Source organism: Malus sylvestris, chromosome 6 (genome assembly GCF_916048215.2).
Source record: "Malus sylvestris chromosome 6, drMalSylv7.2, whole genome shotgun sequence".
Classification (NCBI taxonomy): domain Eukaryota; kingdom Viridiplantae; phylum Streptophyta; class Magnoliopsida; order Rosales; family Rosaceae; genus Malus; species Malus sylvestris.
In genome coordinates, this window is record NC_062265.1 from 2,163,238 (window position 1) to 2,178,960 (window position 15,723).

The window sequence follows — 15,723 nt, forward strand, 5'->3', positions numbered from 1 at the left end:
GTAGGTTGGGGTAGTGTTCCTTTAATTTTCCGAGTGAGGAAAACTTCTCGGTTGGAGACTTGGAAAATCCAAGTCACTGGGTGGGATCGGCTATATGAATCTTCTGTGCCATACAGCATCGCCGGCCTTATTGCCGTCCTATAAAATTTTCCCTTGAGCTTCAGTGGCATACGGCGGTCACATAACACGCCGGATGCACTCTTCCACTTCATCCATCCAGCTTGTATTCTATGGTTGAGATCTCCATCTAATTCTCCGTTCTTTTGCAAGATAGATCCTAGGTAACGAAAACGGTCGCTCTTTGGTATTTCTTGATCTCCGATCCTCACCCCTAACTCGTTTTGGCCTCCATTTGCACTGAACTTGCACTCCATATATTCTGTCTTTGATCGGCTTAGGCGAAGACCTTTAGATTCCAACACTTCTCTCCAAAGGTTAAGCTTTGCATTTACCCCTTCCTGAGTTTCATCTATCAACACTATATCGTCTGCGAAAAGCATACACCAAGGAATATCATCTTGAATATGTCCTGTTAACTCATCCATTACCAACGCAAAAAGGTAAGGACTTAAGGATGAGCCTTGATGTAATCCTACAGTTATGGGAAAGCTTTCGGTTTGTCCTTCATGAGTTCTTACGGCAGTCTTTGCTCCTTCATACATATCCTTTATAGCTTGGATATATGCTACTCGTACTCCTTTCTTCTCTAAAATCCTCCAAAGAATGTCTCTTGGGACCCTATCATACGCTTTTTCCAAATCTATAAAGACCATGTGTAAATCCTTTTTCCCATCTCTATATCTTTCCATCAATCTTCGTAAGAGATAGATTGCCTCCATGGTTGAGCGCCCTGGCATGAACCCGAATTGGTTGTCCGAAACCTGTGTCTCTTGCCTCAATCTATGCTCAATGACTCTCTCCCAGAGCTTCATTGTATGACTCATTAGCTTAATACCCCTATAGTTCATGCAATTTTGTACGTCGCCCTTATTCTTGTAGATAGGCACCAAAGTGCTCGTTCGCCACTCATTTGGCATCTTCTTCGTTTTCAAAATCCTATTGAAAAGGTCAGTGAGCCATGTTATACCTGTCTCTCCCAAAAGTTTCCACACTTCGATTGGTATATCGTCTGGGCCTATTGCTTTTTTATGCTTCATCTTCTTCAAAGCTACAACCACTTCTTCCTTCCGGATTCGACGATAAAAAGAGTAGTTTCTACACTCTTCTGAGTTACTCAACTCCCCTAAAGAAGCACTCATTTCATGTCCTTCATTGAAAAGATTATGAAAATAACCTCTCCATCTGTCTTTAACCGCGTTCTCTGTAGCAAGAACCTTTCCATCCTCATCCTTGATGCACCTCACTTGGTTTAGGTCCCTTGTCTTCTTTTCCCTTGCTCTAGATAGTTTATAGATATCCAACTCTCCTTCTTTGGTATCTAGTCGTTTATACATATCGTCGTAAGCCGCTAACTTAGCTTCTCTGACAGCTTTCTTCGCCTCTTTCTTCGCTTTTCTATACCTTTCACCATTTTCATCGGTCCTCTCCTTGTATAAGGCTTTACAACATTCATTCTTAGCCTTCACCTTTGTTTGTACCTCCTCATTCCACCACCAAGATTCCTTTTGGTGTGGGGCAAAGCCCTTGGACTCTCCTAATACCTCTTTTGCTACTTTTCGGATACAACTAGCCATGGAATCCCACATTTGGCTAGCTTCCCCCTCTCTATCCCACACACATTGGGTGATTACCTTCTCTTTGAAAATGGCTTGTTTTTCTTCTTTTAGATTCCACCATCTAGTCCTTGGGCACTTCCAAGTCTTGTTCTTTTGTCTTACTCTTTTGATATGTACATCCATCACCAACAAGCGATGTTGATTAGCCACGCTCTCTCCTGGTATAACTTTGCAATCCTTACAAGTTATACGATCCCCTTTCCTCATTAGAAGAAAATCTATTTGTGTTTTTGACGACCCACTCTTGTAGGTGATCACATGTTCTTCTCTCTTCTTAAAGAAGGTGTTGGCTAAGAAGAGATCATATGCCATTGCAAAATCCAAGATAGCTTCCCCATCCTCGTTTCTCTCCCCAAAACCATGGCCACCATGAAAACCTCCATAGTTGCCTGTCTCCCTGCCCACGTGTCCATTTAAATCTCCTCCTATAAATAACTTCTCCGTCTGAGCAATTCCTTGCACCAAGTCTCCAAGATCTTCCCAAAATTTCTCCTTCGAACTCGTATCCAACCCTACTTGAGGTGCGTACGCACTAATCACATTGATAAGTTCTTGTCATATTACAATCTTGATTGCCATGATTCTATCTCCTACCCTCTTGACATCTACAACATCTTGTACCAAGGTCTTGTCCACGATGATGCCAACACCGTTTCTCGTTCTATTTGTGCCCAAATACCAAAGTTTAAACCCTGAGTTTTCTAGATCCTTTGCCTTACTACCAACCCACTTAGTTTCTTGTAGGCACATAATATTTATCCTTCTCCTCACCATAACTTCCACTACTTCCATAGATTTTCCCGTTAAGGTTCCTATATTCCACGTTCCTAAACGCATTTTGCTCTCTTGAACTCTACCCTTCTGTCCTAGCTTCTTCACCCTCCCCCGTCTAATAGGATCAAAGTACTTCTTTTGTGTGTCCCGGGTAAAGTTGATAGGAGCATATGCTCCCAAACAACTTTGAGTGGAGTCGTTCGAAAAGAAGTTTCTATGGCCCCCTTGCTCATTTAACACTGCATCCGGGTGCCGATGGAGATACAGCGACCCTTGCTCACTTATCACTGTGCTCGGGCCACACAGCGCGCCACTTACGGGTGACGCCCTAGCTTTAGCGCGATTTTGTTCTGGATTCATTTTCATAAGGATTCGACGTGATCATGGAGTGCCGGCTGTCGACTACCTGACACCCTCCCCCTCCTCCTTTATCCGGGCTTGGGACCGGCCATGTAAGACATAGGTGGAGTTTACCTATAACGGTGTTTAATTGTCAGAAAACAAAAATTATGATTCTTTTGTAATTTTCAAGTTGTTAAAAAAAAAAAAAACATGTAGATAGGTGAAAAATGGTTAAATGGGTAAAAAAAGGATAAATGGGTAAATGGGTAAATGATTATGGTTAAATGGGTAAATGGTTATAGTTAAATGAGTATACGGTTATAGGTATGGTTAATCGTTTATAAACGGTTATGGGTATGGGTATAACCGTTTATGCAATTACCCAACGGGTAAACGGTTATGCGGGTATAAACATAAACGATTATGGGTAAATAACCGCGGTTACCTGCCCGCCATAACCATTGCCCCATCCCTAGCATCAGCTCCTGCTTCTTAAAACCAAAACCACACAAACTGGCCTCCATTTTTGTAACTCGAGAGCTTTGGTGAGATGAAGGAGAGGAGCAGGGAGATGGGCTTGAGTCCGCCAACGGCGGAAGAGATCTTCAGGTATTATAGTGCTCCGAGAACCAATGTCGTCCACTCCTTAACTAGCGGTACTCCGATCTCTCTCTCTCTCCTCTGTTTCTCTCTTAATTTCCTTTTTGTTTTGTTTGAATTTCTTTTTTGTGATTTTTGATTTACAAATGGATTTTGTGTTCGAATTTCCTTTTTGTGATTTTGCGGATTTTGTTTGTGTTTGCAGTTATGCAGCTCAGACCATCACGATTCACCATTGTCACCCCATCACTGCCGTCGCGACCACCGAGGCCACATCACCGCCGTCGAAAACACTACCATACCATCATCCTGCAAAAGCTTAGGTAATTTCTAAATTAGGGTTTTTTCATTATGTGAATTTCTACCTCGATATGTTCATAAGGTCGAAGGAGGTCTTCCTTTATAGATTTAGTTCATCCTCTATGTTATTTATTTGAGTCACTAACAAATGGGTTTATGTTGTCTGTGAACAGAGAGAGAAAATATAACCATACCTGTGTGGTTGCTCTTCAAATTGGTGCATTATCAATGAATGGATCACGTCAGGTTGTGTTTTCAGTTTATAACCATAAATATTATCCATGTAATTTCAGCTTTGTTGTCAGATGGAAATTGATGTTTAATAGCTGTAGTAAAAGAAATATTGCTTTTGGTCATGTTGGGTGACCTCCTCTCCTCGAGATAATTAGAAAACTCTTTTGAACATGCTCTTTTAATTTTTGAGTGTAAAGTTCCAATTTTTTTTCCATTTTCATGTGATGAATCATATTAATGTAGAGAATCATATGCAAGACAAATCCTAAACCTTTTTTTCCATCGTCCAGATCGTGTCAAAGGCTGGGCATCCAGCTGCTTTGCCCCTCTCCATCTGATGTTGCCCCCTTGGCAGTTCTATCACTACTGTGAAAGGGCTGGAGCTTTTTGGTGAGCAATCTGCTACTTTACATCCTTTGTCTTTCTATTTGGAGATTCTTATTTTGTTCCCACCATAATTAACACGGTTTCTTTGATTACAATTCAGGCGTCAAACTTAGTGATGCTTCAAAGAAATTGGGGAAAACATTTGCTAGGTATGATGGATATTATATTGTTTTGTCAGTATGCGATGATAGGAAATTTCCTCAACCAATCTCAATCCTTTGCAGTCCTTTGGTATCAAGGTGTTTTTTTTTTTAATCTTGCGCGCTATGTGCAATTACATATGTGTGAGAGACTTTTTAAATTAGATGCACTACGTGCTTCTTACGGATTTTATAATGTCATATTCTCATTCGGTTGCTGTTTTAAATTTGGGCTTTCATTTGGTTGAGCATCCTTCTCTCCAAAAGGTAACATTGTTTCTAATGCCTAATCAAATTTTGATTTCTTAGGTCATTACAATTTATGTAGTTTTGTGAAGAGAAATTGTTTACAAGCGCAAACAACTGCCAGATTTTATTTTGAAGTCTTAATATGCCTATAGAACCATATAATTATGGGAGCGAACCAGTTCGCTGATCAAAGACGTTAAGGCTGCTCTCATTGATGCAATTGGGACATTGGTCAGAACCCCTTTCTCCCCATTTTTGTTTATGCTAATTTGAATCGGTTATGTGTGTATATATATATTTTTTGAATCCTTATCAAAGTTGGTTTCTTTAATGAAATGCAGAGGCTATTCAGAAGGAATTGAGGAGGAGAGGGAAGGTTTTGGCATCGAAAAAGTCATCTCAGATGGCTGCTGAGGGCTTTCTGGCTCTAGCTCAGAATGAGAACAAGACTGCTATTATTGAACATAACTGTAAGACTGACTTTGTTGCTCGATATATTTCAATACTTGGTAAGTGTGACTGATATCATTCCTCCTTATTTTTTTTTTTTGTTCTATTTGATTAGTTGCTATTATAAGTATATGGTTGCGTACTTAATTTCAGTCGTCCTTTTTTCCCCTTATTTCTTCTTCCTCTGCTTCGCTTTTGCTGCTGCTTCTTCTTCTTCTTCTTCCCCCTTTTGGTTCCCCCTCTCTTGCTTTATTTCTTCTGATATTTTCTCTCTTTCTTGATCTCTTCAAAATCGCACAACATTCTTTGTAGTTGGAGGCTTTTGCTCTGTTGGGTTTGTTTCCAATAACTCAAAGGGCCGAAAGGTATTCCCTTTTCATATTCTTCTCTCCCAATTTCTTTAGGGTTAATTTCAATTTTCTTATGCTATTTGCAGTGGTGCTTTTTAGGGTTTAACTATTTGATTTCACAGATTCATTACAGACACAGTAAATAGGTACATTTTAAATTCATATTTCATAACTTGGTTGCTTGATTCTACTGCCACTGTTCATTGGCTTCTCCTACGAGACAACAAGGGTATGCAGAGATCATAATAGATGGGGTTTTTATTTTTTTTTAATATCTTTTACATAATGCTCTTAAATTTCAACATCTTATTTATAACAATGTTGCCAAAATGCACTTTAATTATCAGGTATGTCACTATGGAAGAACTAGAGCAAGTCCTCCACGAATACGGCTTACATGGTGAATTTTAATCTTTCCAGGTACACCCATATCTATATCCTAAACAACTGTTATTATGTATCAATTTGTTAGAGTCAACAAATGTTAAAGTCAATTTATATAATTTATTTTTTGCTTTCCAGGTACAACCATATCTCACTCCCTCTGGTACTCTCTCTCTCTCTCTCTCCTCTCTCTCTCTCTCTCCTCTCTAAAATATTTGTTGGGTTTCTACCAATATGTCAATTTGTATAATTTATTTTCTCTCATGTAGAGTCATTTTATGGTACAATGTGTTTATCGGTTCTCATGTCCAATTTTTTCTTTCTACTTTCAGTTAAGTTTTTTTTGTATGTTATGTTTTCATGGAATCTCTTGCACAGATTTCAATTACGTTGTACTTGAATGTCCTGAACTCAAGTCAATCAGGAATTTTTTTTTTGGTTGAAACCATTGAATTTCGTTGCACTTGAATGATATAGATGTGGGGAATACATTTACGTAAGGATTAACTTTAACCATTGAATTTTATTTCATTTTTCCTTGGAGCTTGAGTAACGAGATCATCAAATTCTTATATTCATTATCTGTGAGAATAAACTACATGCATAACAATATTGTTACACTTCTACTTTTATTGGGTTTTTATAGAGTTTGTGTGTTTGCTTAGTCTTGCCTTGGAGTTGGATCCACTTTGTGTAATGGATTGTGATTTGTTTGAAAATATCTTTAGTGATGATTTTGAGTATAATGTGTTTTCCTAATACTGTTTTTCTCCCCCTTTGTAGTCCAGTCGTGCAAAAGACATCTTCATTAACCGGTAACAGATGAAATAATTTGCTGTCGAGTTTCCCGTGTAGAAAGGCGAAAATGCTACAAGTGGAGGATAGATAACAACTCAAGACACATGGTATGAGGGTGCAGGTAAATTGTACATATGCATCTGCAAAAAGTTAACAGTTTTGTATTCGATTTTTTATGTTTTTCCAGTGTAAGGCATATGTTGCATAAGCATGTAAATGGTACAAATTATTTGGTTTTGGATAGTAAACTTTGAGTTTTACAGGAAAAATCAAGAAAATGTGTCACTCCTCTATTCCTTTGTTCCCTCAAGATTATGTTTAATTTATTCAAGTTAAATGTGTCTTATTTATGTAGTTAAGACTGATGCATTCAAGGTCCCGCAGCAAAGCGCGGGCATATTTTCTAGTTTTAACTAGAATGAACTAACCAAGGAGATCTCAAAACCCTAAATTACGAGTGGGAGGGAAGAATATTTGAGTGCTTGTAATTGTTGCTCCATCTGATTCTACAGTAAGCAAGGCTCCTATCATTGTGTGTGATTAGTTTACTTTTATGTTCTCGATCGCTTATATATCATTTTGCTCTTATTGGTTTGAGGAAATAAAGGCTCAAACTTCCTGACATTTTCATGATACTTAAAGAAATCCATTGAAATCTTACTAAATTGTCTAACAAATGGGCAATTTGATTCTTACTGTTGGAGGAAAGATCATCAGTTTTCAGTTATAATGCAGAAAGAAAGAATACAAGCAAATATATATGGAGGATGAGTTTTGAACGGGAGCTGAAATTAACTTAACTTTATTGCTCTCAATTTTTTATTACAACACTAGGCCATCTTATTATTGGCTATTTATAATAACATTCAGACCTTTTGATAACAACCATAACTCTTGGATTAGTTTCGAGAGACACAACTCTACATTACAGAAAGTGCATTACGTTTAACACTTACATCATTGACATGATCCTAGTTGATCTAAGGTTGTTACATATATCCTCCTTAGGTTCCAGAGTAATCCTCTCTAACTCCTGCTGAAATCTCTCCATGGCCGAGAATGGCAAGCACATTGGTACCAATATTCCATCCTCAGTGTTGTTTTTGTGTTGAATGTAGAAGCTAATCAAATCCATGGCCTTGGCGGGTCCAGCAAATATCGGTTGTCCCCATCCAAAATTGACATCTCCAACACCTACACGCGTTATATCAGAAACTAAAAAATTACTTCCTGTCGATGAATATTGAGGTCGTCCTCTTAGTACCAAAAGATCAGCCACTGATCTTAAGTATTCTTCATTCATGGTAGCTTTAGCCTTCTTCACCAACTCCAAAGCATATCCCAGAGGATTTTTGCATAGAGGTTCAGCCTTTGAAACTGCAGCTGGAAATGCAAATGCATTGCCATAGTATCCCAAGGGAAGACGTACATTGTTCTGCTTTCCCCGCGCATTGACAATGCATGAAACGCGAACAACCTGTTTTGGATTAATTTTAAGTGCAAGAGTGCGACATTTCCACAAACAAGCTGTGATCAAGTCAAAAGTGGAGAAAGTGGAAATTAGGTGGGGTGGAATCTGTTTTCGAAGGACTCTCATCTCCTTGGCACCAAAGTAGAAAGATCGTTGAACCATGTTTGACTGGTTACTGTACGCGCATGAGCCATCAGAATGATCAATCACATCTTCATATTCATGATGAGCACATGTTATTCTTGGTGGATCTCGGGCGAACAAGAGCTCTCTCTCCCACATTGGTAGAATAGATGGTGCGTGTATTACGCCTCTTGCCATCTCCGCAACGGCGGTCAGGAACTGGAGAAATCCAGGTGCATCACACATTGTGTGGTTTAGGCGCAATGCAAGTATGAAACCTCCACATGTAAGACGGGTCACCTGCATATTGCAAAAGTTAGTTACTAGACTTTTTTCTTGATCATCCTATTCGTGCTAGTTAACAATTCCTTAGAAGAAAAGACAAAAAAAAAAAACTATCTAAATTAGATGATCTAATTAGGAATTTAGAAAGAGTCTCGTGCATGTTGTAGTTACTTGAAAGAGTCTTTATAATACAGAGGAATTTAGACAAAACGCTTATAGAAGATAGAAAAATTTAGACAGAAGACAAGGAGGATGACATGACGACAGGCAAAAAACCTAGAAGAAGAACGACAAAGGAGAACCTACGCAATAAAGGTGATGTGAGACTAATAGAAAACCTAGGACCTATTACCATGTAGAAATGTAATTTCCTCAATCCGGTGTACATACAAATTTTACAATACATAGGGTTAAACATAAGGATTGTCGAAGAAAAATCAATTTCGAAAAATGACAAAATGTGTCTCATAATCTTTTCTTTTCAAAACCACCTAATGAACTTTCTTTAATTATAAGAACAAAGAGGCGTGGTAGTATCGTAGATAAGTTCAAGTTTTAGTGTAATGGCAAGATGATAAATTTTCGTTTATGAAAAAGGTTGCCAATTTTATGAAAAAGTTAAAAACAATTGCGATGCCACCAAACTTCAACTTATCTACAATATTGTTAGCACTTTCTTGTTTATGTCCTTATTTTCATTAAAAATTCATATGTTGTTGATTGCACTAATTTCTTACAAAAAATCTCCGGCGTATGTACGCTATCTTAATGCAAAAAACACTACTCATACCCTTAACCTACTTCATTTTTTTGTAAAGAATTAATGGTTATGACCAAATATGAATACGAAAAACTAATTAACATGTAATTAATATTAATTGACTCACCTGAACCAGCAGCAAGGGACAACCAATAATTCCATCAGACCCTAGGAAATTAAATAAGAACTCCTCTAAGAGTGGACAAGGGGGTAGAATTTTGTCTCCTAGTTGCTCAAGTGTGACATTAGCAGAAGCCTCGACGAACAAGATACCTTCACCATTGCAATCGACCATGAGCTTTCTGTTAGGCCCTTCCCTAAGCCTACCAGCTAAAGGGTAGTAATACACTAATGCTCTACTTAAGGCTTCCCTAATCGTCTTAACGGGATTACGATTTTCATTAAGTGAAGGGTTGTCTTTGTAGCACATTATGATAGGAAGCTGAAACCTCATGCCTTCCTGATCGTCAATATCTGAGAGAAACTTTGTTTCTCGAGGCGTTGGCTTTGCCGGAATTATAAGTTCCGGCTGCAATCGTTTCACCTGAAGTACTGAGGATGGCATCATTTCAGTAACGAGCTTAAGAACCAGCAAAAGATCAAAGGATTTGGAACTTTTATTTTGTGGTATGCATGCTAACTAAAAGTTGATAGCCAGTACTTATATAGCGTTATGCAGATGCTCTAGGGTTCCATCCAAGTTTCAACACATTGTGAATGTGATTCTTTTCTTTTCCATTAAAAATGTTGTTAGAAAGAAAGTTTAAATCACGCAATCAACATGGGCTGCAGAAGAAAAAAAACAAACAAAAAAAAACCCTAGATTCGTACGTATACATTAATGCGGAATTTCATTTCAACAACAGAAAACTGTACACTAACAGAGATATGAGGACATGTGTTCGGTAAAAAACCTTTGATACGAATGGAAGGAAAATACGTCGCACGTACCTGCCCCAATTGACGTCTGCTATATAGGAAAACGTTGTTCTTTAATGACTAGCATATTAGCACGGGAGAATATTGTTTCACATTATTATTAATTTTGATTGATCTGGTATATCGACTACTCAATTAAAAGTTTGTTATACTGAAGAAAGCTGAGGCTTTGTAAAATTAATCCACAATATATGAAGCAGTTTAATCACTTATAAGCAGATGTAAGGTCATTTTTTATCCGATGTAGAATTCATACTCTCAATACGCACCTTCATGTGTGGCAAATTTTTAAGCTTAGCACGTGAACAACACAAACCACGTGGCATGGAGCACGTCAAGTGTTGGGCTTCACACATGAGACAATATGCCCTGATACCATGACGAAAGTTGAGGTTCCATCGCCACTTCGTACTACAGTTTAATGATATTCCTCTTCACTTGTAAGTGAGAGATTTTTTATTCAATTCTCGCTAAAGACAAATTTAAACCACATTATTGTTAACTTATTGTGAGTCTAAGCCCACCATCTTCCCTTTAGTGTAGATAATGTCGTTTGTTCATAAATAAAAAATTAATAAAAAAAGTAGTGAGGTTCAATCATAAAACTAATTGACAATGTAAACAAAATAGAACTAAGACAATATGAGATCCATACTCTCAACATATCACTGTTAAGCAAATATGTACAAAAACAAAATGGAACAAATAATTCGATAACTTGACAAAATAGAACCCACTGAAGGCAATATTATGTTTGTTACAGATAGGACTCACTAAACCATGAGCTGGAGGCCCAGTGGTAAATGGCAGATTGCAGGACTTCCTTCAAATTAAAAAGTGGAGGTCTTGGGTTTGAAACCTGTTGCTGGTGTGGAAGCCAGATTTGTGGCCAGGAGAGGCTAAAATGCCTCTGTAAGTCTTCTCGGCCTCTGAAAGCGGTGGATAATCGTGACTTGTCACCAGTTGTCCCCCTTTTAAAAAGAAAAAAGATAGGATTCACTGAAGACAATATTATGTTTGTTAAAATGGAAATGGAGCTTCTGATTACACCCAACTTTTATCTTTTCTCACCCAACAAACTCTTTTTGCTTTACAAGATTTAAAAAACATAAACATCTACTCTCCGCACTCACCAAATCTTCCAAAATTACCCCTTCCAAATCCTCTATCTTACACAATATATCTTCTCATCCAACAACACCCCTACCTAATCCTTCTCTTTCTTTTTTTATTGTCATAAGGTAAATATTTATTACCAACATAACTTACATACAGGACTGGAAGCCTAAACACACAAAAAATATAAAGCAACTGATGAGCCTCCAGAACAACAACAAAAGAAAAGCCGAATCCGAAAGTTGAGCCCATTACAGAAAAACACGCAAGAAAACCCTAAACTCCAAGATCCTTTTCCTCCACTAAAGTGCTTGCTGTTGATGACGATCCAGTCCCCCCTACAAATCGTCGGAGATAAGACCCAGCCAAGCTCTGAAACAGAAAAAAGAAACAAATTTCATCGTCCTCGAACAACCTCTCCACACAACAAATCGCAACCGCCAAGAGAATGAAGGGAAAGAAAAGAAACAAATTTCATCGTCGTCGAGCAACCTCCCTACCATCCCTCTCTATCTTACACGATATATCTTCTCATCCAACAGCCTCCCCTTCAACGTGGGGCTGCCTAACCCACTTTCCTCCATCAATATTCGGTTCTTCATCAAGCTATGCACACTCTTTCGAAAATTCAACTTAATTATAAGGAATATGAAACCAGCAGCTCCTTGCAACTACTTGTGAATTATGTCTTTAATTGTGTTCATTTAAGTTGGTGGTTAGCCATCAAATTGTTCTTCCCCATCAATTTTTAGAAGAAATCAAACCAACTAGACTCGAGTGTTCATATAATATTCATTGGATTTGAATATAAAAATATGTAAAATTCCATCATTAAGAAGCCAAATTGTATCAAGACTTTGTAACAACAGCACGAAGGCCAGGAGTCGACTTGGAGGAGAAGATTGCGAGCGGGTTCGGCTAGCACTGGCTAAAACCGAACCCCTGATTCCATGTTCATGGCTATTGGCTAATCCTCAACTCTTATGTTCGGTGCTTAACTTCCGAACATTGAACTTTTTGTCAAATTTTATGTTCAGCATGTTCAATTACATGATTCCATCTAGTTATATTTTATTTAAGAAAAGAGAAACAAACCCAAGAGGATTTCAGAGAAAAGTGACGGCTTAGGGCAGAACATTGCAGCCCAAACCTCACTTATATACTTCAATGATTTAGGGTTTTGGTCACAATTCCACCTTACATCTCATTTAAATTAGCTAGCTAACAAAAGCCTTCAAGACCCCAGTTATTCTAAGCTAATCTAAACCTCACACCAAAGCAAATCTATCTCAGCCCTACATTTGTAATTTTGGACTGAGTCAACATATTGGCCGTTACAAATTTAGAAAAAACTAAGCCATTACTTTCGTTTAATACAAAAAATTGGAAGCTAGAAATCAGTTTAGGCATCAACACTCTACTTCAAATTGTTTCTAGTTTTTACACCAAGCAAATCCCTAAGGTATATAAAACTCTCCTTTAGCGTAGCCCTAGTAAATATATCAACAATTTGATCCTCATATTTGCAATAGAGTAATTCAATCACATTATCTGACGTACAAAGGATCTCTAATAAAGTGATGGTTCCTCTTGACATGTTTTTCTTTTTAGTGAATCAAAGGATATCTTGTCATCGCAATTACAAGGTGTTGTTAAATTTTAGTGATATAGCATCTACTTTGAAAACGTAGCTAGGTCGAGGAACCCAAACCCAGTAGATAAATAATCTCAACTAAAATTCTAGACGAGGATTCAAGTACGATCTAAATCATACTACATAACAGTTTAGAACAAAATGAAATAGAGAAAAATAACAAAAGACTCAAGGTATTCTTTTCCGTGGTAAAACCCCACACACAATGGGGAAAATTCACGGGCACACAACTGATTAAAGAACCATTGAGAAATAAGAACTTTTATAAGACTCAACAAGACAAACATCTACTACACTTGAAATTTTCTCTTGTACTTGTAATCTTGTAGCACACAATCCTTCTTTTGCTCTCTTTTGTATGAACAAGATGCACTTAGCAGGTTCTCCTCACGACTAAAGAGATTGCACTCAACTTCGTCACATAGATGGACACAATTTCTTCACACAAATGAATATGATGAATAATATGAAAGGTATGAAGTGTTTCACTAAGATCACTCTTCTAACCTAGCACTCAAAAACAATTTGCTTTAAACTTTTTATGCTCAAATCTTATAACCAAACAAAGAATGACAGGCTTGATTTCCTATGAAACCAACAGCCTAGAATAAAGGAAACTGGAATTATGTGCTAGAATAAAATCAAATTGGTTTATTTCTTAAAACTAGGCAATTAAACTGATCTTATAATCTTCAAGATATGCAATGATGTGATTCTCGATTCCTATATGAATGCACATGATACTCCAATATATGCCTTGATGTGCACGTTTTCAATAATTAAACCTAGAAACTACGACACGCCTAAAATCTAGAACTAATATATTACAGACCCATTAAACTTGTCTAGGAAATTAGCCAAATACAAAAGCTTGCGCTTTCACACTTGCATTCAATAAAGTCCTTAAGAACAAACCTAAGCCATATTGTTTGAAAAGTAGCCTCTAGCACCAAGGAAGAACATCATTTTGAAAAAAAAAAACTCGTCTTTGACTTTGGGCTTAATCAAGGGTTGTAATTCCTTTAATTTTAACGGTGAACTTGGGTTAAGATAAAAAATACTTTTTTTTTTAACAAAGGATATTCTCTACACTAAAGGATGATGGTGGACTAAATCTCACAATGGGCTAGCAAAATGTGGTTTAAATTCGTTTTTGTCGAAAATCAAACACAAAATCTCTCACTTACAAATGAAGAGGAAAACCATTAGACCGTAGTACTAAGTGGGAATACTTTGGGTTAGTTTGGTATTCCTGTGCTTTCTTAAAAATATGTGATTATGCTATCCTATGAAAATAAACAGCTGTAAAATAAAGTTGTTGAATGTTTGGTAATTTTATTTTGTAAAAGTGCTATTAACAAAAAAAAATTGTCTAAGTAGTTGGTAAACTTTTATATAAATTGTTGTGAATGTGTTAAATAACTAAAAAGGATATGGTATGTAGTGTGATATAATAATTGTCAAAGACAATAACGTAGGGGCAAAAATTGTAATTTTGTAAAATATGTGGGGTTGTACTTGCCCCTTGAAATTTTTATTAAATGAGCACTAATTACTATACTTTGAAAAAAAGAACACTTTCTTTGGAAGCATGGTAGACCCTGCTTTTGTTTTTTTATGCTTTTCTACTGTCATTGACAACAATTTAAAAAAAAATATTACTTTTTTTTTTTGTGTTACACGTAATGTTCCAGATTTTTTAAAAGCATTACAATCTCAAACCAGCCATTTGTTAGAAATTTTAGAATTTTCTCAACCAAATGGCTCAAATGTGTGCGGGGAATACTATTATCTAGTTGGCATTCAGTGACTTGCTTAATTTCTATGATTAGTGAATATGTTCTAAATTGTTAAATTATTTTGTATAAACTTAGCATCCATAAAGCATTTTAAATTAAACCATATTCACTAGCAAGAGCATTTAAATTGTAGGGAGCAGAAGACAATTCTGAGATCAATCCCAATCATGATTCGAATTCAGGAGATAAGTCCTTTTTTTTTTTTTTTTTGGTATTCATTTGGTTTATTCAATTTGCAACCCAAATGTCTTATTGTTGTGGTTTTCAAAATATGTCTTACATATTCACCTTCACCCCAATCTTCTTGCTATATATCTTGGGGAAAGAAGTATAGATTTCAATTTGAAGCCAAAATGCTTGGTTATAATGATTAACAGATTAATTTTGTTGGAATGTTTACATTTTTGCAATTGAGTTGTAAGGAAAGACATTCACTATTCATCCAAGAAGAGGCCTAATTCAGATTCATAATTTGAATTGAGAGCCCCAATGCAAAGCGTGAGGAGACGGTGGCTGTCAACAATAGAGGAAGCAGAGAGGGAGTTGGAGAATTGATCTTACCGTCTTCCTTGCGGTATTCCAAAATACAGTCTTGTATAGGCATTAGTACAAAAACATACTTGGATGATGGAGCAAATTGAGTCGCGCTAAGTATGTTTGCGCAACGGTGACAATAAAGTGTCACGCAAAGCCATTTTGGGCAACGGAACTTTGCGCAACGAAGGCTAATGTCGTGCAAAGCTATTTTGCGTGACGAAAGCACACCTTCATCGCACAATGTTGGGAGAAAAGCGATAAAAGTCTTGGTTTGGCACCAAAAACTAGCGCGATG

The 15,723-nt window shown here is 37.1% G+C and overlaps 1 protein-coding gene and 1 long non-coding RNA gene across 16 annotated transcripts; one reads left to right on the forward strand and one right to left on the reverse strand.

The window, feature by feature from the left end:
* The first annotated feature begins 3,343 nt into the window (after nucleotides 1-3,343).
* Nucleotides 3,344-7,103, forward strand: LOC126625945 (uncharacterized). 15 transcript variants are annotated; one of them, XR_007624541.1, is made up of 11 exons: nucleotides 3,344-3,508; nucleotides 3,658-3,775; nucleotides 3,926-3,998; nucleotides 4,277-4,376; nucleotides 4,474-4,522; nucleotides 4,823-4,993; nucleotides 5,104-5,577; nucleotides 5,685-5,791; nucleotides 5,910-5,982; nucleotides 6,085-6,109; nucleotides 6,730-7,103. It is a non-coding gene; the product is annotated as an uncharacterized LOC126625945 (long non-coding RNA). The 15 variants fall into 15 exon arrangements; XR_007624529.1 differs by having other exon boundaries at nucleotides 5,104-5,791; XR_007624536.1 differs by having other exon boundaries at nucleotides 5,104-5,791; nucleotides 6,735-7,103.
* A 514-nt stretch (nucleotides 7,104-7,617) lies between these two features.
* On the reverse strand, nucleotides 7,618-10,055 carry LOC126625939 (alcohol acyl transferase 1 allele GSa-like). The gene is made up of 2 exons (XM_050295065.1): nucleotides 9,511-10,055; nucleotides 7,618-8,638 (listed from the first exon to the last, which is right to left on the reverse strand). Exons 1-2 carry the CDS (start codon nucleotides 9,949-9,951, stop codon nucleotides 7,697-7,699), a joined length of 1,383 nt encoding a protein of 460 aa, XP_050151022.1. The 5' UTR covers nucleotides 9,952-10,055; the 3' UTR covers nucleotides 7,618-7,696.
* Nucleotides 10,056-15,723: the final 5,668 nt, after the last annotated feature.